Source organism: Leptodactylus fuscus, chromosome 1 (genome assembly GCF_031893055.1).
Source record: "Leptodactylus fuscus isolate aLepFus1 chromosome 1, aLepFus1.hap2, whole genome shotgun sequence".
NCBI classification, from domain to species: Eukaryota; Metazoa; Chordata; class Amphibia; order Anura; family Leptodactylidae; genus Leptodactylus; species Leptodactylus fuscus.
Genome location: NC_134265.1, coordinates 154,495,204 through 154,511,370, shown reverse-complemented (window position 1 = coordinate 154,511,370; position 16,167 = coordinate 154,495,204). Strand labels below are relative to the sequence as shown.

The following is a 16,167-nucleotide window of genomic DNA, read 5'->3' as shown; positions in this document are numbered from 1 at the left end:
ACTTCTCTGCCTAGAAACACTGAGACTGGTGAGTTGTGGATTCCCTGACAGACAAGCCGTCCATAAAGCAGCAGCGGAGACTCCTCACAAGTAAAAGTTGTGGTGCCTCATGGCGGGAGGCGGAAACGACATCTCTGGCTGCCTGTGATATGGCGAGTTGTGGGCTGTTTTCCCCGCATATAATAGCACACGTCCCCCTCCGCCTCCTCCCTGCTCTTGGATTGCAGCTTGACTTCCCACAGCCTCCCTTGGGTTGTTGTTGCCTGTGTGAGTGAGCTTTGTGGCTCTGACTCAGATCATATTACAGCGGTGAGGTGAGCACGTCAGACCTGGCTGAGAGATGGGCAGGGCAGGTGGGTGGCAGCTCCTCTCAGGAGCACTGCTGCCTGCTCAAGGCTTCCTGCTATAGGATAGGATCAGTGCTGAGCTTCCTGCCCTCCACACCCTTGTGTGCCGCGGTCTAAGTCCTCTCTCGTGTACACAGGTGCTGGACAAGGAGTTTCTCGGAGGGAGGAACTGGATTCACTGAGCCCCCGCCTGATTCTAAAATGGCTGTCAGAACTCACTACCAGGTAAGGAGAATCTGGGTCACCACTGTGAGCTGCTTCTTATAGCTCTACTACTACCTGGCCAAATGGGAGGCTTATGGGAAGTCCCTCAGGCTCAGCGCTGGGTGTCATGTGGCCGGGGTGGGGGCGCACAGCTGCCTCGGAGCTCGGGCTGCAGGGTCAGGGCGCAGAGCTCCATTATAATGGCTTGTACTGGTGTACAAGTGTCCTCTGCACAGGACTGGCTCTCCGCCTCAGGTGTGTCAGTGTCCGGCACCGACTCAAATACTTTCTCCTCTTTTCTTTACTTTTGCTTTTCTTAAAGTTTCAGTCTTTGTTGGAACTTTTGCAGAAAAGTAAATATGTTCCTCATCAATGTCACAGATAGATAATACAATGCTGCCCTGTACATGGTGCCTCACCTGTGTGTAGTATAAGAGCACCGAGCACATCTATAGAGCCCATGACACTCTCTGGACTGTATAGTAATACTGTATAGTAATGCTGTATAGTAGTGCTATACCTGTGTATGGTAGAAGCTGCACAGAGCACATCTATAGAGCCCACTACAGCCCATGGCACTCTCTGGACTGTGTAGTAATACTGTATAGTAATGCTATACCTGTGTATGGTATAAGAGCACAGAGCACATCTATAGAGCCCACTGCAGCCCATGGCACTCTCTGGACTGTGTAGTAATACTGTATAGTAATGCTATCACCTGTGTATGGTATAAGAGCACCGAGCACATCTATAGAGCCCACTGCAGCCCATGACACTCTCTGGACTGTATAGTAATACTGTATAGTAATGCTATACCTGTGTATGGTATAAGCTGTACAGAGTTCAGTTATAGAGCCCACTGCAGCCCATGATACTCTCTGGATTGTATAGTAATGCTATACCTGTGTATGGTAAAAGAGCACAGAGCACATCTATAGAGCCCACTGCAGCCCATGACACTCTCTGGACTGTATAGTAATACTGTATAGTAATGCTATCACCTGTGTATGGTATAAGAGCACCGAGCACATCTATAGAGCCCACTGCAGCCCATGACACTCTCTGGACTGTATAGTAATGCTGTATAGTAATGCTATCACCTGTGTATGGTATAAGAGCACCGAGCACATCTATAGAGCCCACTGCAGCCCATGACACGCTCTGGGCTGTATAGTAATACTGTATAGTAATGCTATCACCTGTGTATGGTATAAGAGCACCGAGCACATCTATAGAGCCCACTGCAGCCCATGACACTCTCTGGACTGTATAGTAATACTGTATAGTAATGCTATACCTGTGTATGGTATAAGCTGTACAGAGTTCAGTTATAGAGCCCACTGCAGCCCATGACACTCTCTGGACTGTATAGTAATGCTGTATAGTAATGCTATACCTGTGTATGGTATAAGCTGCACAGAGCACATCTATAGAGCCCACTGCAGCCCATGACACTCTCTGGACTGTATAGTAATGCTGTATAGTAATGCTATACCTGTGTATGGTATAAGCTGCACAGAGCACATCTATAGAGCCCACTGCAGCCCATGACACTCTCTGGACTGTATAGTAATGCTGTATAGTAATGCTATACCTGTGTATGGTATAAGAGCACAGAGCACATCTATAGAGCCCACTGCAGCCCATGATACTCTCTGGACTGTATAGTAATGCTATCACCTGTGTATGGTATAAGAGCACCGAGCACATCTATAGAGCCCACTGCAGCCCATGACACTCTCTGGACTGTATAGTAATGCTGTATAGTAATGCTATACCTGTGTATGGTATAAGAGCACAGAGCACATCTATAGAGCCCACTGCAGCCCATGACACTCTCTGGACTGTATAGTAATGCTGTATAGTAATGCTATACCTGTGTATGGTATAAGAGCACCGAGCACATCTATAGAGCCCACTGCAGCCCATTACACTCTCTGGACTGTATAGTAATGCTGTATAGTAATGCTATACCTGTGTATGGTATAAGAGCACAGAGCACATCTATAGAGCCCACTGCAGCCCATGATACTCTCTGGACTGTGTAGTAATACTGTATAGTAATGCTATCACCTGTGTATGGTATAAGAGCACAGAGCACATCTATAGAGCCCACTGCAGCCCATGACACTCTCTGGATTGTATAGTAATGCTGTATAGTAATGCTGTATAGTAATGCTATACCTGTGTATGGTATAAGCTGCACAGAGCACATCTATAGAGCCCACTGCAGCCCATGACACTCTCTGGACTGTATAGTAATGCTGTATAGTAATGCTATACCTGTGTATGGTATAAGCTGCACAGAGCACATCTATAGAGCCCACTGCAGCCCATGACACTCTCTGGATTGTATAGTAATACTGTATAGTAATGCTATACCTGTGTATGGTATAAGCTGCACAGAGCACATCTATAGAGCCCACTGCAGCCCATGGCACTCTCTGGACTGTGTAGTAATACTGTATAGTAATGCTATCACCTGTGTATGATATAAGAGCACCGAGCACATCTATAGAGCCCACTGCAGCCCATGACTCTCTCTGGACTGTATAGTAATACTGTATAGTAATGCTATACCTGTGTATGGTATAAGCTGTACAGAGTTCAGTTATAGAGCCCACTGCAGCCCATGACACTCTCTGGACTGTATAGTAATGCTGTATAGTAATACTGTATAGTAATGCTATCACCTGTGTATGGTGTAAGAGCACAGAGCACATCTATAGAGCCCACTGCAGCCCATGACACTCTCTGGACTGTATAGTAATGCTGTATAGTAATGCTATCACCTGTGTATGGTATAAGAGCACCGAGCACATCTATAGAGCCCACTGCAGCCCATGATACTCTCTGGATTGTATAGTAATGCTATCACCTGTGTATGGTATAAGAGCACCGAGCACATCTATAGAGCCCACTGCAGCCCATGATACTCTCTGGATTGTATAGTAATGCTGTATAGTAATGCTATACCTGTGTATGGTATAAGAGCACAGAGCACATCTATAGAGCCCACTGCAGCCCATGACACTCTCTGGACTGTATAGTAATGCTGTATAGTAATGCTATCACCTGTGTATGGTATAAGAGCACAGAGCACATCTATAGAGCCCACTGCAGCCCATGACACTCTCTGGACTGTATAGTAATACTGTATAGTAATGCTATCACCTGTGTATGGTATAAGAGCACATCTATAGAGCCCACTACAGCCCATGGCACTCTCTGGACTGTATAGTAATGCTGTATAGTAATGCTATACCTGTGTATGGTATAAGAGCACAGAGCACATCTATAGAGCCCACTGCAGCCCATGACACTCTCTGGACTGTATAGTAATGCTGTATAGTAATACTGTATAGTAATGCTATCACCTGTGTATGGTATAAGAGCACAGAGCACATCTATAGAGCCCACTGCAGCCCATGACACTCTCTGGACTGTATAGTAATGCTGTATAGTAATGCTATACCTGTGTATGGTATAAGCTGTACAGAGTTCAGTTATAGAGCCCACTGCAGCCCATGACACTCTCTGGACTGTATAGTAATGCTGTATAGTAATGCTATCACCTGTGTATGGTATAAGAGCACCGAGCACATCTATAGAGCCCACTGCAGCCCATGGCACTCTCTGGACTGTATAGTAATACTGTATAGTAATGCTATACCTGTGTATGGTATAAGCTGCACAGAGCACATCTATAGAGCCCACTGCAGCCTATGACACTCTCTGGATTGTATAGTAATACTGTATAGTAATGCTATACCTGTGTATGGTATAAGCTGCACAGAGCACATCTATAGAGCCCACTGCAGCCCATGGCACTCTCTGGACTGTGTAGTAATACTGTATAGTAATGCTATCACCTGTGTATGATATAAGAGCACCGAGCACATCTATAGAGCCCACTGCAGCCCATGACACTCTCTGGACTGTATAGTAATACTGTATAGTAATGCTATACCTGTGTATGGTATAAGCTGTACAGAGTTCAGTTATAGAGCCCACTGCAGCCCATGACACTCTCTGGACTGTATAGTAATACTGTATAGTAATGCTATCACCTGTGTATGGTATAAGAGCACAGAGCACATCTATAGAGCCCACTGCAGCCCATGACACTCTCTGGACTGTATAGTAATGCTGTATAGTAATACTGTATAGTAATGCTATCACCTGTGTATGGTATAAGAGCACAGAGCACATCTATAGAGCCCACTGCAGCCCATGATACTCTCTGGATTGTATAGTAATGCTGTATAGTAATGCTATACCTGTGTATGGTATAAGAGCACAGAGCACATCTATAGAGCCCACTGCAGCCCATGACACTCTCTGGACTGTATAGTAATGCTGTATAGTAATACTGTATAGTAATGCTATCACCTGTGTATGGTATAAGAGCACAGAGCACATCTATAGAGCCCACTGCAGCCCATGATACTCTCTGGATTGTATAGTAATGCTGTATAGTAATGCTATACCTGTGTATGGTATAAGAGCACAGAGCACATCTATAGAGCCCACTGCAGCCCATGACACTCTCTGGGCTGTATAGTAATACTGTATAGTAATGCTATCACCTGTGTATGGTATAAGAGCACCGAGCACATCTATAGAGCCCACTACAGCCTATGGCACTCTCTGGACTGTATAGTAATGCTGTATAGTAATGCTATACCTGTGTATGGTATAAGAGCACAGAGCACATCTATAGAGCCCACTGCAGCCCATGACACTCTCTGGACTGTATAGTAATGCTGTATAGTAATACTGTATAGTAATGCTATCACCTGTGTATGGTATAAGAGCACAGAGCACATCTATAGAGCCCACTGCAGCCCATGACACTCTCTGGACTGTATAGTAATGCTGTATAGTAATGCTATACCTGTGTATGGTATAAGCTGTACAGGGTTCAGTTATAGAGCCCACTGCAGCCCATGACACTCTCTGGACTGTATAGTAATGCTGTATAGTAATGCTATACCTGTGTATGGTATAAGAGCACAGAGCACATCTATAGAGCCCACTGCAGCCCATGACACTCTCTGGACTGTATAGTAATGCTGTATAGTAATGCTGTATAGTAATGCTATACCTGTGTATGGTATAAGCTGCACAGAGCACATCTATAGAGCCCACTGCAGCCCATGACACTCTCTGGATTGTATAGTAATACTGTATAGTAATGCTATACCTGTGTATGGTATAAGCTGCACAGAGCACATCTATAGAGCCCACTGCAGCCCATGGCACTCTCTGGACTGTATAGTAATACTGTATAGTAATGCTATCACCTGTGTATGATATAAGAGCACCGAGCACATCTATAGAGCCCACTGCAGCCCATGACACTCTCTGGACTGTATAGTAATGCTATCACCTGTGTATGGTATAAGAGCACCGAGCACATCTATAGAGCCCACTGCAGCCCATGACACTCTCTGGACTGTATAGTAATACTGTATAGTAACGCTATACCTGTGTATGGTATAAGCTGTACAGAGTTCAGTTATAGAGCCCACTGCAGCCCATGACACTCTCTGGACTGTATAGTAATGCTGTATAGTAATACTGTATAGTAATGCTATCACCTGTGTATGGTATAAGAGCACAGAGCACATCAATAGAGCCCACTGCAGCCCATGACACTCTCTGGACTGTATAGTAATACTGTATAGTAATGCTATCACCTGTGTATGGTATAAGCTGCACAGAGCACATCTATAGAGCCCACTGCAGCCCATGACACTCTCTGGACTGTATAGTAATGCTGTATAGTAATGCTATACCTGTGTATGGTATAAGAGCACAGAGCACATCTATAGAGCCCACTGCAGCCCATGATACTCTCTGGACTGTGTAGTAATACTGTATAGTAATGCTATACCTGTGTATGGTATAAGAGCACAGAGCACATCTATAGAGCCCACTGCAGCCCATGACACTCTCTGGACTGTATAGTAATGCTGTATAGTAATGCTATCACCTGTGTATGGTATAAGAGCACAGAGCACATCTATAGAGCCCACTGCAGCCCATGATACTCTCTGGACTGTATAGTAATGCTGTATAGTAATGCTATCACCTGTGTATGGTATAAGAGCACCGAGCACATCTATAGAGCCCACTGCAGCCCATGATACTCTCTGGACTGTATAGTAATGCTGTATAGTAATGCTATCACCTGTGTATGGTATAAGAGCACCGAGCACATCTATAGAGCCCACTGCAGCCCATGATACTCTCTGGACTGTATAGTAATGCTGTATAGTAATGCTATCACCTGTGTATGGTATAAGAGCACCGAGCACATCTATAGAGCCCACTGCAGCCCATGATACTCTCTGGACTGTATAGTAATACTGTATAGTAATGCTATCACCTGTGTATGGTATAAGAGCACCGAGCACATCTATAGAGCCCACTGCAGCCCATGATACTCTCTGGACTGTATAGTAATGCTGTATAGTAATGCTGTATAGTAATGCTATACCTGTGTATGGTATAAGCTGCACAGAGCACATCTATAGAGCCCACTGCAGCCCATGACACTCTCTGGATTGTATAGTAATACTGTATAGTAATGCTATACCTGTGTATGGTATAAGCTGCACAGAGCACATCTATAGAGCCCACTGCAGCCCATGGCACTCTCTGGACTGTGTAGTAATACTGTATAGTAATGCTATCACCTGTGTATGATATAAGAGCACCGAGCACATCTATAGAGCCCACTGCAGCCCATGACACTCTCTGGACTGTATAGTAATGCTATCACCTATGTATGGTAGAAGCTGCACAGAGCACATCTATAGAGCCCACTGCAGCCCATGACACTCTCTGGACTGTATAGTAATGCTGGGCTGGAGACATTCACTACAAATCTCAGACTATACAGATCACGATGCTTCATTGCCCTTCTTGTACATGGTTATTCACCTGTAGAAGCTCTTTGATATGGTGTCTGTGCCACAGTTTACTTTCCATATGAAATCTGAGGCATAGTAAACTTTCATAAAAGGCGTGGTGTCTTATGGTTATATACAACTACAATATTACATACGCGTACTTGAGTCATAACTCTGACCATATTCTCTATTTTGGTCCCACTCCTGTTTTTTTTACAGTCTTATGACTGTTTTCAGACGAGATGCAAAACGAAAGTGAAAAATGTCAATTTTTCACAGCCATCTTGCACCCAATTTTACAGTGTATGAATGTCCAAAAATAGGACTTGACTTTTGACAGTTCGTGGCAACAGACCGTCAAAATAAGTCATATGAGAAGCTTCCATTCACTGATATTGAATTTAATACTGCCATGTGACATCCTTTAATAAAATGGATGTCACATGGCCATTAATCACTTTCATGTGAATGTATGTAAGTCGTCCTCCACACAGGTAAATAGGATCTTGAAAACCAGAGCGTATTACTCAGTCTGACTCTAGTAAAGTGCCTACCCACAGCTCCACTGTCCTTTTATATATCGTGATATATAGCCTGATACTTTGTTCTCGTAGGAGATAGTGATGTCAGCAGAACACTGTTTGGGGTTTTTATTTAGTTATTTTGTTATGAGCGTCCATGAAGGAAATGTATGGATAAGATTTTATATCTTTGCTGACTTCAGGTTGATCTCAGTTGCTGCTTATGGATGTACTTTTTGATAGTATCCTGGTCACTAGGCGTTTTTATGCCATCAAGTCTTTAGTCCAGTTCAAGTATACAGCCAAAGTGAAAGCAAATCTGTTAGACTCTAGTCCGCTATACAACTAGGATAATAATTGGCTGCCATAGCCCATATGATCACTTACATGATTGAACCCACCAGCAATAGAAGTATAAGTGGATGATACCCCCCCCCCCCCCCACAAAAAAAAAAAAAAAAAGAAAAAATAGAGTAGTTGGGTGGTTGATCCATTCATAGAGGTTTTGGTCAGTTATGGCTGATATTTCCCAACCTAGCTTAATCTCTGAATTCAGTCCCATTGCTACAGGTGTATAAAGTCCAGTACCTAGCCGTGCTTTCTGCCTTTATAAACACTTGCGAAATAATGTCTTGTTCTAAAGAGCTTGCTCAATTCCAGCGTGGTACTGTAATAGGATAATACCATTGTAACAAGTAAGTTCCTGAAATTTCTTCCCTCAGATATTCCACAACCAACTGTGATGCTAAGTTCGCGTCAGCATTGTCTTATCCGTTCTTCTGGTCTGTCACTGGACCAGAAAAACGGATAGCAACTAATCCTGGAAATGATGGACAGCAACAGATTCCAAGAGCCCCCACTAATTATAATGGGCTTCATCAGGGGGTTTGTAAATTCTGCTCCAGGAACTTCATGATATGGCCAAGCAGCAGTATGCAATCCTTCGGACCTGTTCACACAGTGGAATCTGCCGTTCTCCCACTGTATTCAGTGGGAGGCAGAGATTGCAGGACATCTATATTTTCAGCGTCCTGTTTGATTTTTGATGCAGAGTCCTCAAATTTCTCTTCGTTTTCTGCTGTGTGGACCTCGCCTTACATCACTAAGCACAATGCAGAGCGTCAGATGGAGTGATGCAAAGCATGGTGCCACTTGACTCTGGGTTGTCTGTTGTCTGACCCAGTTTGGTGGAGGAGGTAAATTGCAAGTCAGGCTCTCTTGTCCAAACCATCAGTGTCTGACCTTTCAAATGCTTCTGACAGAATGGACAGAAATTCCCTCAGGTATGCTCCAAAATAATAAAAGCCTTCCCTGAGGAGTAGCTGCTATATTAACTGCAAGGGGGAGGGGAAACTCCATATCAATATCTAGGACTTAAAGAGTGGATGTCATAAAATCTGCTAATGTTGTACACTGTAGTTGTCTCAATATTTTTTCCATACAGTGTAACCCCTCATTCACATCTCCGTTGGTATTCCGTCTGGGGGAGTCCGCATAGGGACCCCCCTGAACGGAATACCAAACGCAATTGCAGGCGCTGTACAGTAAAAGCACACGGACCCCATAGACTATAATGGGGTCTGTTTGTCTTGCTGACAGATCTCCGCACAGAACATGTGGACAGGAAAGTAGTTCACAATCTACTTTCCTGTCCGCATATTTTGTGCGGGTAGCACGCAGCAAGCACACAGACCCCATTATATTCTATGGGGTCCGTGTGCTTTTATTGCACAGAGCTTGCAATTGCATTTGGTATTCCATTTGGGGGGGGGGAGTCCCCATGCAGACTCCCCCGGATAGAATACCAATGCAGATGTCAACCAACCCTTACTTAGTATATTTTTGTCTTTTAAACTAGGTTTGTTTTGTAATTGCAAAGGTGTGTTCACTCACATTGGAAGTAGTAAGGCCTGGTTCACATCTGCGTTTGGCAAATCCGTTTGAAATCAGTATCTAACATCTTCAAAAACTGATTTCAAACTGACTGGATGAAAACTGTGTCAGGGCAGGATCCCACCTTACTCAGTCTCAGCTTTCAGGTTTCCGTCTTCTGCCTGAGAAACTGGACAGGAGATGGAAACCGGCAGTCAGTTTTCAAACCCATTCGTTTGAATGGGTTTGTAAGGTGCCCACCCTTGAGCGTCTTCCAGTCTTCGTGGCGAAACCATTATTTTTTTTATTTTTTTTTTAAAATCGAGCACAAAGTCGGGCATACAGGACTTTGTGTCCTATTTAAAAAAACAAACAAACAAAAAACCTGTTACGCCGCGGAGACCACAAGACGCTCATGTGCGGACACTGACTGCCGAGTTTCCGTCTCCTGTTGGCAGAAGACTGAAACCCACAAAGTGGAGACCGGGCGCAGATGTGAACCCTCCCTCAGTATGTAATCAGTTTTCCATAGGCCTCATTGTTAAAACAAAACGGATTGGTTGCTCTTGTAACCCCTACTGCTGCACATAAATTTTTTTTATATGTAAAATAAAAGCTACGTTTTATGATACATGGATGGCTGATCGTTCGTGCTGGACCTTGTTACTTTTCATGGATTGGTTGCTGTCTGTCTGGAATCCTTATTTTCAGTACGGAGACAAAGTTCTGTAAGTTCTACTTTTCTCTCCGCTCAAAAAAAAACTGAAAGCAGACGGAATGACACAAACTGATTACATACTAGGGGCCACACAGTGGCTCAGTGGTTAGCACTGCAGCCTTGCAGCGCTGGAGTCTTGGGTTTGAATCCCGCCAGGAACAACATCTGCAAGGAGTCTGTATGTTCTCCCTGTTTTTGTGTGGATTTCCTCCCATTCTACAAAAAAAAAATACTTAAATGAAAAAAAATGTACATTGTGATCCCTATATGGGGCTCACAATCTACATTAAAAAAAAAAAGGGGGGGGCCCACACGGTGCCTCAGTGGTTAGCACTGTAGCCCTGCAGCGCTGGAGTCCTGGTGTTCAAATCCCGCCAAGGGCAAAAAACCATCTGCAAGGAGTTTGTATGTTCTCCCCGTGTTTGCATGGATTTCCATCCCATATTCTAAAGACATACTGATAGGGAAAAATGTACATTGTGAGCTCTATGTGGGGCTTGTAATCTACATTATAAAATAAAAAAACAACTGATTACATACTGATTACTTTTAGGGTCCATTCACACGATGTAACGCAGCATTGATTCTGATGCTAGGTTCACACCTGCGTTTGGGGTCTCCGTTCTATGGTTTCCGTCTTCTGCATGCCAGAAGACGGAAACCATAGACCGGGTCCGGCGGTGAGCGTTTTAGGCTCTCCGCCGCGAAACCGGATTTTTTTATCCGGACACAGAGTACTGCATGTCTGACTCTGTGTCCGGATTATAAAACCCGGTTTCGCGGCGGAGAGCGCAAAACGCTCACCGCCGCTCACGGCCGGACAGCTTTCTCACCCATTCAAATGAATGGGTGAGAAAGTCTCCTGCAGGTTTCCGTATCTTGCCTGTGTTTTAGGCAGGAAACGGAAACCTAAGTACGGAGTGCCGGGCCGCAGATGTGAACGAGCCCTTACACGTAAACTCATGTCAGAATCAGCGCTGCAAAACAGAATCCCATTGACATCAATAGGTTCTGTTTAGCGCATGTAACACATTGAAATCAATGGGAGGATTTTTAACCCATTGATTTCAATGTTACGCACGCTAAACGGAAACCGTTGAAGTCAATGGGATTCTGTTTTGCAGTGCTGATCCTTACACGATTTACTGTGCAAGAATCAGTGGCGCGTTACATTGTGTGCGTGCACCCTTAAAACCGGTTGTAGTCGATGGGTTTTCAGTCAGACCATTTGAAATCTGATTTTGAAGATGTCAAATACTATTTACAAATGGAACGGCCAAACGTAGATGTGAACCAGGCGTAAGTTACAAGGTTGGACCACATTGGAACCCAAACACTCTTTTTAAGAATACAAGAAATCCATTTTTTTAACAACCTAAGTGAAAAAGGAGAACAATGGAGTGTTCCCTGTTAATGTTCTTAAAGAGGACTTTTCTACACCTGTACCAGCTCCATTTCAAAGCATCTGTTAACAGGCACAGCTCCACTGATTCTGTAACCCCTACTGTTCCTGAACAATCAATGCTATTAGTTTTGGAGCCTTATATGATATTTAAACTCTGTATTGTCAGGAGGGCGGTGTCAGACAGAAGCAGACAAGGGGTGTGATTCTGAACTATTACACTGGCGGCTTCTGATTGGATCTCTGAGTCATGCCTCCTGTCTGACACTGCCCTTCTGACATTACAGAGGTTATATAGCACATCAGGCACCAAAACTACCTGCACTTGTTGCTCAGGAATAGAGAGAAAATTCCAACTGTGTTGGAATCAGTGAAGCAACATCTACTAACACATGCTAAGCACATGTATTGGTGGAGGTGGTTAAAGTTCCTTTTTACAGATGTAGTCTGCCCTTTTAATTGTCTTAAAGATTTCCTATAAGACCTCATGCGTATAGCACGGTGGCTGAATGATAATAAATGAATTCTTGTGAGGAACTATTCTACATTTAATATTACTGTTTTTAGAGGAAGAAGATGCTATACATCTGGTACAAAAAATAAAACCTTTATATGAAATAGAACTTTATAGGTGCCATATTTCAAAAGAACTGCTAAGTTCCAGTGCATACTTTGCTGATTTAAAAGATTTTATTTCCTTTTTTGGATTCTGTTTTCTAGGTACCAAAAGACCGCATCAATGTGTGATTTGGGCCTTAGTGCTTCTGTACATGGCTGTTTAGTAAGGGGGCATTTTCCAAAACTTCTACATCAGTTTTCTTGCATAGAAAAGTTGCAGTTTTCGTATACACGGTTCATTTTTGCCTCAAAAATTGCAGCATTTCAGGGTTTTTTAGGAGTCCTCATGGGCAGGGTTCAGTAACGCCAGTGCCCCATGGGCTGGAAACGCGACGGAAAAAATTGCAGCGTTATACAGTGCAGGCAGAGTGGATGGGATTCATGTGAATCCCATGCCCACTTTACATTTAAAACCGCAGCGCAGACATGGTGTGTTTTCCAAAACCGGCGCGGTTTTAGGAATCGCAGCATGTCAATTATATCTACGGAAACGCCAGCGGCATTCCCGTAGATATAATGGGAACAGAAAGTCTGCGGAGGAAAACTTTGTGAACTTTCTGTTCAAAGTGCTGTGGGAAGTCCCCTAATGTGTTCCTGCGGTTTTCTCGCAGCGCTTTAGAGCTGCACAACGTCCCGTAGGGCCTTAGCCTAACAGCAGCATGGCCTGTTGTTGTCCAGCAGATTTAGTATAACTAAAGCCAGAAACTGATGTGTATTATGGCTCAAATCTCTAGCTGGCATACATTTGAGTTATTATTATTATTATTATTAATAATAACTTTATATATTGCTATTATATTCCATAGCACTTTACAAATCAGAGGACACATGAACAGACAATATAAGACATTACAATGTGACATAGAAATATATGAAATAGTAGGCGTGATGGCCCTGCTCACAAGAGCTTATGTTCTATGAACTTTTGGAACAAAGAAAGCAGAAGATGTAGCTAATGTTATTTAATGAATGTGCTCTTAATAAATTAGGTGTATTTGTATTACTATGCACAAGGGACTCTAGATTGATGTTGGAAACATCAGTCTTGATTCACCAACTGCATACAGGGCCATATTGACGGTCTTGTGACAGATCTATAGAGCACACTGTGAGTCTCCTTCTTTTGGTCTTGAAGCATTATAAGCAGGGCAGCGGAGTAGGGAGGCCAAAACACCTATTCATTAAAAAAAAGAGACAAAGAAAAGACAGAAGAACCTTATACTTAGTCCCTTTCTTTATGGGAATCTTGGAGAAGTATGGCTGACACCTAGCTTGTTCTCTGGCTTCCATAGTGTGGAGAAAAAAAAATTAAAAAAGTTTCCTACATATTCGCAAGCTTTTGTAAAGTGAAGCTCTTGGCTTGTGTTTAGCTACTTGCCCTGTCAGGGCGCTGCTCCACCCTCATCTTGGAAAGTTGAGGTTTTATGTTCTTTTATCTCCATCATGGGAAGCTGGATCCCTGCTGGTCTCTGAGGTTAAAGGGGGTTGTCCAGGATATACAGTTTTTGGCAAGGAGGGTCACCTTCCCTAGGCTCCTTGCAGAAAGTTGTATATCTTGGACAATCTGTTAGTTTAAATAGAGTCTCCCTCACCTGCCCCCACCCCCACATTTGGGCCTCAGTGAGCCTGGCAGTGACAGAGCTGTTAGGTCATAGAACTGGCCTGTATTATTTCAAAGAGCCAGACCAGGTCATAAACTGGCAAAGAGTCTGATCCTGGATCACAGGAAGGAAATGTGTCGCTCTTGACCAGTCCAAGGTTTTGATTGTAATACAGATACTGATGACACTTACATAAACACCATATTCACTAATGGTAGATACGCAAACAATATTATTCAGTAATGATAGATACGCAAGTGGGCTTCCTCCATCACAATGGACTTCTAGGGTACATTATTTATGATCTGTGTCATGTGGATCCCAAATACCAGTTTGTGTGTGTTCCTGAGACAGTGCCTCACAGTTCATGCTTTCAAGTGATCTCAGGGAATCTTTGAGTAGGATAGCTTTTCATCCCTTGAATGCAAACAAGGTTTCAACTCACTGACCACAAGAAAAAAAAAAATCAATGAATAAGACTGAACGTAGAGTTTGCTACAATTGCATCTAGTCTGATCAATCCTTTGTGAGATAAACGGCCTGTACTTCAGACTGACACATTTTACCTACACTGTTACATTATATGGATCTCCTAGGACAGGAGAGAGATTTGTGCTGCTGGTGTATATAGTGACCGGGATCTGCACATCATTCTTTGATAATCCAATGGATCTGTTTAACAGATACGCTAAAAACAGATGGTAAGGGTATATTTACATGGTTCCAAAAATGGCGCTGAATTTGGTGTGAAATCTGTGTCAGATTCAGCATTGGAAAAAAAGCCTCCTATTGACTTCAATGAGTTCCTTTTACAGAAACGGACATGCTGCTCACAATCATCAATCATTAGTCATTTCCATATTGTGCAGTCATTGCTACATGTAAGGATGGCGCTGAACCACAACTACATTCAGTGCTACGGCTGTTGGTGCGGTCATAACTTTTTATCGTTACTGGCTGCACTGGCCTGTAATTCATGGTGTTGTCCCGTACTATAACATTTGTTTTTATGCTTAGGATAGGTCATCAATATCAGATCAGATCAGTAAGGGCCTGACTCGGGGCACCCCCAGCAGTCAGGTTTTGAAGAAGTCATGGAGCTCCGCTATGACCTCATGTCTGGTGGTCACATGGCCAGGCTGCACCTCAGTCCAATTCAAATGAATGGGATTGAGCTGTAGTATCAAGCACAGCCACTAGACAATGTACAGCACCATTCTTTTGAAAGGAACTATCCAGTTTCTAAGATTGATGGCCTATACTCGGGATAGGTTATCAATATTATATCTGTGGTGGTCTGACACCTGGGACCCCTGCCGATCACTGGTACTGAGGCAGTGTTGCAGTACCTACATTCACTGCTACAGTTTGTATGGTGAGTGTGCAGTGTACTCTGCACTGCCTCGGTACCAGTAATCTGCAGGGGTCTGACACCTGGTATCCCTGTAGATCTATTGTTAATGGCCTATACTGAGGACAAGCCATCAATCTTAGAAACCAGAGAAGCACTGATAAAGCTGCATCCATTTTCCAATTCCATACTCCCTACATTCAAATAGTTCATTGGTGGGAGTGCTGGATATCGGTCCCCCATCAATCTGATATTTCTGACTTATTCTCAGGGTACTGGGAAACCGGAGAGTGGTAACAAAAGGAATGTGAAATATAAAGGAGGTACATATACTTCAACCTTCTGCTCAATCTGCTCCTGGCTTTGGCTCTACATAGAGTTTGCATGTATTGGCATAGGTTTCTGCAGACACACCAAAATCATACTAATGGGTTCATTTGGAATTGCATGGTAACACCCTTATGGAACAGGGAATCTTGTAAACAATGACTACAGAGCTTTTGTAAGAGCGAGGTCAGTGACTGATCGGAAATATTAAAATCTAAACAACTGTTAATAAATCCTGCTGTGACAGGACACCATGAATATGCTGACTGGTTCCCTTTAAGAGACT

General features: G+C 43.5%; 1 protein-coding gene across 2 annotated transcripts in view; it reads left to right on the top strand.

Annotated features, from left to right (window-relative positions):
* The first annotated feature begins 223 nt into the window (after window positions 1-223).
* LOC142210046 (tight junction protein 2-like) overlaps window positions 224-16,167 on the top strand; it is a 43,875-nt gene continuing 27,931 nt past the window's right edge. The window contains exons 1-2 of one of the 2 annotated variants that reach the window (XM_075279084.1): window positions 224-314; window positions 485-572. In XM_075279084.1, the coding sequence (XP_075135185.1) occupies window positions 549-572 (24 nt within the window). In that variant the 5' untranslated portion in view covers window positions 224-314; window positions 485-548. Of the gene's footprint in view, window positions 354-484; window positions 573-16,167 lie in introns of both variants that reach the window. The other variant, XM_075279079.1, reaches the window with a different exon arrangement.